Raw genomic sequence first — 6,543 nt, 5'->3', positions numbered from 1 at the left:
TATTATGAATCTATGTTTGAATAATGTTAGGGACTTGTCTGCTGTCTGGAAAACCTTAAATGTGTGGGTGTGGATATGTTTTGTGCGACATGTTTAGTTAATATTTTCTAGTCCATTCAAGAACAAAGATGAAAAAACACAAATCAGTTATGTCCTATGGATTACGTGAGACACTGGCCAATAATCATATTTCAACATGATCGTTAATCAAAACCTTATATAATCATAAAAGGTCGAAAAGCTACAATTCTGCTCTGAGTACTTTCCCTTATACGTTTAACCTTGTTGTACAAGTCTCGTGATTAATCATTATGCCGAGCTTTAAACAACGATTGCATAGCGTTATCATTAACCTTCAACAGCTCAAGCACGATGTTTGCGTTATACGCCTTCATCCTTGTATTGTCAGCATACTGGATATACAAAATATCTAAATCTCGAATTAAGAAAGTACCCGGACCAAAAGGTCTTCCAATCGTAGGGAAAGGTCTGGAGTTTAACTCCAGTAATTTACTCCAGAAATTTGATGAACTGTCGAAAGAATATGGGGATTTTTTTCTGGTGAATCTGTTTGGTATTGATTACCTGATTTTAAACTCAGAGAATGCTATCAGAGAAGTTTTAACGGACACAAATCTGAAAGCCTATACAAACGACCGTAGTCCGACGTTCTGGGGCGAGTATGCTTATTATGGCAACCAGAGTGTGGCCTTTTACAAAGAAGGTTACAGCCACGTACACAGCAAGATGAGAAAATACATAGCGAAAGGGTTACACTTTTACGGAGAAGATGGACGAGACATTTTTGAGAGTAACGTTTTCTCTGAGCTTGGAAATTTCACTAAAAAGATCGAACGGTTGAGGGTGAGAGGTGAGGAGGCTGATATGATGGCACTCATTCAACGGTCGCTGTCGAATGTCGTCTCTGTTGCAGTAAGTATGCCTAATACTAATAAGGGTAATTCATTGAATGAAAAAAAATACAAACTTGATAGCAGTAGTTAAAAAAACAGGCACCGAAACTCCTTTATATATAACAGCTCTTTTAATGTTTCGCTGTTGCAAACATAATGGGACGTTAAGCCAGTCGATATTTAAGGATAATGAGTAATTCATTATCAGAATTGCAAATAACGGTACATTTAGAATAAAGTGATAGAAACGGATTCATACCATTTAATTGAAACAGTTATGTTATTAAATAAAGACTGTTTTGAAACAGACTACAATCTAAATTATCTTTAGTATTTACCTTATTAATTGTCTGTTTTAAAGGTCTGTAGTTCTGTCGGTTGAGCCCTTAAACAGGGTTTAGATTTGATTTTTAGACGTCTGGGGTTGTGTCTGTAGTTTTTATTATTTAATTAATCCACTTTGTCAATGGTGAATAGATTACCAAAACTTTTAAATGATGAAGGTGTGTTGCATTAATTTTCTTAACGTTATGTAAAAACATACCTCATTGACATTTGCCCATAATTGAATTATATGAACGAGTTTGGCTACATACAGAAATAAAGCAATGAAATGCTGATTATTCTCTACACATAATAAGGAATGTACGTATATGGGATAACTAACTTTTCGTTTGTATTCGAATGGATAAAGCAGCTGTCTTTTAATTCATAAGCCGTTAGGTCTCTATAAATTTGGCTGATAGTTCAGAACTTTGGTAAAATCAACAACTTTGTTAGCTTCGTCGTCGTTAACTTTCAACTCATGATTGGTCTGGAAGTTTCACTGATAACTAACATGCTCTGCGGTGTTCCTGTTTTAACTGTACGTGTTTTGTTTAAACATTTGAGTACATCATATAACATTTCACTTTTAAAATTTAACAACGATGTCGTTACTCATAATTTTAAATTAACAACGCTCTGAACAATTGCCCAAAGTGTTGTTACCCTTAGGGTTGATGATTAAGTTATTCTTGAAAATATGATAATGCTTAGGTGAAGTATTTTAAATTAAAGATTTATAATATAATCACCTATATTACATTAACTTCCATGTTATCAAATCAATTGATAAAGGTCATCATTTATGGATCTACATATCTGCCCCGGGTCATTTTGCAAACATAATCAGATTAATGCTTAATATTTAACCCAAGCGCACTGTTCATCAAATATGCTCTTTGTATAGTGGTATGAGTTCATTTATGAGGTACAATAGCTGTGATGTTTCTAAAAAGTGGTTTATTATAGCAACGTTATACAAATGGCTGTATATGAAGTATATGATATCTGAATATAATTCATATTACATTTTACAGCTTTGTTTCTCTTTAGTGTGTCTGTTTAAAGAAGTCATAGCTTTATCTTTGCCTTCTTAACTAGCTTCTGTAGTTTCAATTGTACCAGAGGCGCAAAAAATTCAGGTATTTTTGTTAATGTTAAACAGTATCCAAGTGCTTAGACGTATGGTCCATGCCGTTTTTTGATTGTAATTTGACTTTTCTTCTCTACAAAGCGGAGCGCTCCTTGTTTTGTGTGTGGTCTTTTGATGGTGGTTTTACTCTTAGTATTTATGCCTCTAATTAAGCTTAACATTTGTTTTGTTTTAACAACAGCGCTGGTCCCTGTAATTTTTTCATTGTGTCCTTGTGATGTGTTCCGTAATGTTCCCAATTGTCTATTTATAGAACGTTGTAATGATATTCGGGGTCTATGGATGTTTACGTTTTTCAGTTTTGTTTTTCAATTGTATTGGTTTCAAAATCATACCGTGATATCGATATCACCATACTAATTATGAGTAGTTCAATTTAAATTACGCAACCTATTTAAAATAATATGGCTTAGTTCTATTCACAACAAAGTGCAAAGTCAGACTTCAAATGCATCAAAATATTGTTTGAAGTTCTGTTAATCGCGTTGGAACGGTCAATAAAACAGGGTTTGACTGGGGGGGGGGGGTTAAACCCAAAGGTTGGTAAGGTTATACGCATATTTTGCTTTCGGGCTTGTTGATGTAACTCCATGTCATTTAATTAAGTATGAACCACTCTTGGATACATTTATAAGCACAATCTGTTCATGATGAACAATCTCATCATATGTCTAATCTATATTAGCCCTTTACATAAACAGTTATCTGGCGAGGTGATACCGGAAGGGAACGAAGATGAGGACATGTTCTGGAAAATCATTGACACTAATAGCTATTTCTTAGCCAATGCCCGAGACGCCATTTTATCCGCCCTTCCTATCCTCCGCTTCCTGCCCGGACCGTACAGTAGCATGTGGCAGCGTCTTAACGATGGCAAGGCAAAAGTCATCAGAAACTACTTTGTATCCCAAAAGGTATTCCCACAAATTGTTTTGACATACTAGTATTATATAAGGGTAATGAATAGCAAATGATATTGCTTTGCACATTTATTACCATACAAAGAGTATATGATTATATACGAAGATTTATTTCATTAAACAAATGTGATATCATATTAGCCTACGAATACGATATCTATTACAATTGGGTATACATATACTATTTTCTGTATGACATAAATGCATTTAAAGAAACATTTCCCAAACACCGGTATGCTTTATATATATAAGAACAGTGAAAAATTGATATTGCTATCTTTTTTGTATATGAGATAACCCAATCTTAGAACAACTTGTTTTATATGGTGCTGATTGAAGTAGAACTGTTTGTGTCCCAAGCAAACAGCTGTATGTAACAAAAACGATTGACCATGATTTCTGCTATTACTAAAACAGAAGACACACATCTCTGGGAAACCACGTGGTATCTGCGACATGTTTTTTGACGCCCAGGAGGAGGAGAAGGCGGACGGTGACATGGTGCTGACTGATGAACGAGTTATCTCTAACATACTAGAAGTGGTCGTAGCAGGTTCAGTTTTTCTTGTGTTTATTAATTATACAAATAAAGAGCATACAAATAAAACTATTCAGGATCATAAATATTTAAACGCTTACAACAGAAATGCGTTTTAGACACACATTCTGCCTTACACTCCAAACATTGCAATCGGACCTTCCACAAATCGAATGACATTATTTTATCTTAGGATAACTATCATCACAAGAAGATATTAACACATTTTTATATAAATATTTCTCTAGCTACAACTCCATCAAACGATGATAGGTTCACGCCTTAGTTCAAATATTCTGGCGATCCTATTAATTGTCACTCATAAAAAAATAAACCATCAAAAGACAGTCAATAAAAAAACTAAAACAAACAAACACGCTTGAACTCATCCAATCGGCAACATAACATTCTTGATGTAATGTTGATTTACATACTTGAAACGGTTTGCAAAAAACATCCAAAGTCTAGCCTAGCACTTGTCCAAAATAGGAAGTATCATAGAGCTAATTCAGTCGTCTGGTGTCCCTGGATGATTGCTAGAGTCCTTTCTTAATTTGACATAAAACTATACCTATAATTAATTAACTACTGAGTTTGGTGCTGGAGCTGTCATATCTTAAATTGACATTTATATTCAAAGAATAAATGCTTATTTTACCAAGGAATCATCACGTCGTGGTCACTTCTTAGTTCCACCATGTTCCTCCTTCTCCACCACCCGGAGTTCCAAGATCGCCTGGCCAAGGAGCTACAAGCAGTTGCCGGACAGGGTGAAGAAGTAACAAGTAAAGACAAGGTCAAGTCACCACTCATGGAAGCCCTGGAGTTAGAGACCCATCGTTTGCTGCTGGTGAACCCAACGCTTTTAACCAGGCTGTCCAGAAAGGATGTAGAGTATAAGGGGTATACCATAAAGGGAGGAACGCGAGTAGGTTATATTTGATTCGGAAAAAAACTTGTTAAAAATTATTTTATGTGCATTGATATCGTTACATTGTTATCAAATGAACATAAAGTGATCGCTACAATCTTTGTTTATTTTTTTCCAGTGTTATTTATTTATAATGTAACGTTGTTAAATGGCGATAAGCCATGGCCTTAAGTCTAAATATTATCGACATATGAGTTAACCTATCAAATATCAAACCATTTCAATACAAATATCACTAAGCAATTTGTTTCATATAGATAATTTCAAACGTGTGGAAAGTTCATCACGACGAAAAGCTTTGGGGAGATCCCTGGAAATTTCGACCGGAACGTTTCTTGGACAAGAATGGTCAACTGGTATCCCGTGACCACTCGTATAGAACAAGGTACTTTTGTCTTAATATCAGGAACCCCGTGACAATCCGTATGTACTGGGGTAATTTTGTCTAAAGATCTGGTACCACAGGGACCACACGTATGTACTGGAGTAATTTTGTCTAAAGATCTGGTACCACAGGGACCACCCGTATGTACTGGGGTAATTTTGTCTAAAGATCTGATACCACAGGGATCACTCGTATGTACTGGGGTAATTTTGTCTAAAGATCTGGTATCCAAGGACCTCCCGTATAGAACAAGGTACGTTTGTCTAAAGATCTGGTACCACGGGGACTTCCCGTAAAGAACAAGGTACGTTTGTCTTAAAATCGGGTAACCAGGGACCACCCATATAGAAAAATTGACTTAGCTTTCTTTAGAATGATTCCGGGTAATTCTTAACAACGCAAAATTAGTTAAATTTGGCATCTTTATGTCGATCATCATTCAAAGATGTAGACGTATGTCGTAGTTTCAACTCAGGTTTAATCTATTCTGTTTTTAGTTGGATGCCATTCGGACTTGGCAAGCGCTCTTGTATAGGGGAACCATTCGCCCGCGCCCGCTATTTCCTGTACGTGGCGACCCTGCTACGCAACTGGAGATTATGTCCTTCGAAAGACCAGCCACTACGGGACTATGATCCTCGACACGTGGAAAATTTTGACATTGAATTTACAGTGCGGCCCAAACCCTACTTTTGTCGCATTGAGAAAAGAGAATGGAATTGAAAATGGAATAAAAAAATATATTTATCTTGAACTATATTAGTAATAATGAGACTTTTATTTTTAGGTATGAATCAATTCCTATATATTTTTGCTTTTATTGATACCAAGCTTGACTATTATGTTTTACATGAGCAATTTGAAAACAAAAAAGTGTTTAATTTGTACTTTTGTCAATGAAATTGCTTATAAAAATATAATGTATCACTATTTGTGTTTTCATAATGTGTCGTAAATGTAAAGTATTAAAGGTATTTATTGTAGTTAATATGACGAATGCTCACTAGATGTGGAATTATCAGAGATAACGTTTTACCCCACAAAACCCCTAGGTCATACTAACTCGACATGTGCAACATGTAATTTCGACATTTTTTGTCAACTAAGGGCGTTAAACGTCTAACACGTTTGTCAACTGAAATGTTGTCGACATGATATTATATAAATATGGGTGATTAAAACCTTAATGAATATTTGACCAAGCCAATCTAAGTAGGGTTCATCCATTAATTAGCTATCCGTTTCAAAGACCCGTTTGTTTTTATGCATGGTGACCACACAAAGAATCGGTACAATATGAATTTATTTTCATGGCTTTACAAAAATGCAAGTCAAATACTTAGCATAGCTTAACTTTGCTTGCAATTCGTCGCAATCG

The 6,543-nt window shown here is 35.4% G+C and overlaps 1 protein-coding gene across 1 annotated transcript; it reads left to right on the top strand.

Annotated features, from left to right (window-relative positions):
- The first annotated feature begins 372 nt into the window (after positions 1-372).
- LOC128206020 (vitamin D 25-hydroxylase-like) lies at positions 373-5,888 on the top strand. Its single transcript, XM_052908140.1, has 6 exons — positions 373-933; positions 3,093-3,305; positions 3,729-3,864; positions 4,512-4,777; positions 5,038-5,165; positions 5,663-5,888. Exons 1-6 carry the CDS (start codon positions 373-375, stop codon positions 5,886-5,888), a joined length of 1,530 nt encoding a protein of 509 aa, XP_052764100.1.
- Positions 5,889-6,543: the final 655 nt, after the last annotated feature.

Source organism: Mya arenaria, chromosome 10 (genome assembly GCF_026914265.1).
Source record: "Mya arenaria isolate MELC-2E11 chromosome 10, ASM2691426v1".
In the NCBI taxonomy this organism is placed as follows: Eukaryota; Metazoa; Mollusca; class Bivalvia; order Myida; family Myidae; genus Mya; species Mya arenaria.
Note: the sequence above shows the minus strand (reverse complement) of the source record. Positions and strands in the feature narration are given on the sequence as shown.

Bases quoted from the DNA above. Each gene is read 5' to 3' on its own strand.
- LOC128206020 (XM_052908140.1), top strand. From the start codon at position 373: ATGTTTGCGTTATACGCCTTCATCCTTGTATTGTCAGCATACTGGATA. The intron at 934-3,092 runs GTAAGTATGCCT...TTACATAAACAG, and splicing joins CGAATGTCGTCTCTGTTGCA to TTATCTGGCGAGGTGATACC. The intron at 3,865-4,511 runs GTTCAGTTTTTC...TATTTTACCAAG, and splicing joins ACTAGAAGTGGTCGTAGCAG to GAATCATCACGTCGTGGTCA.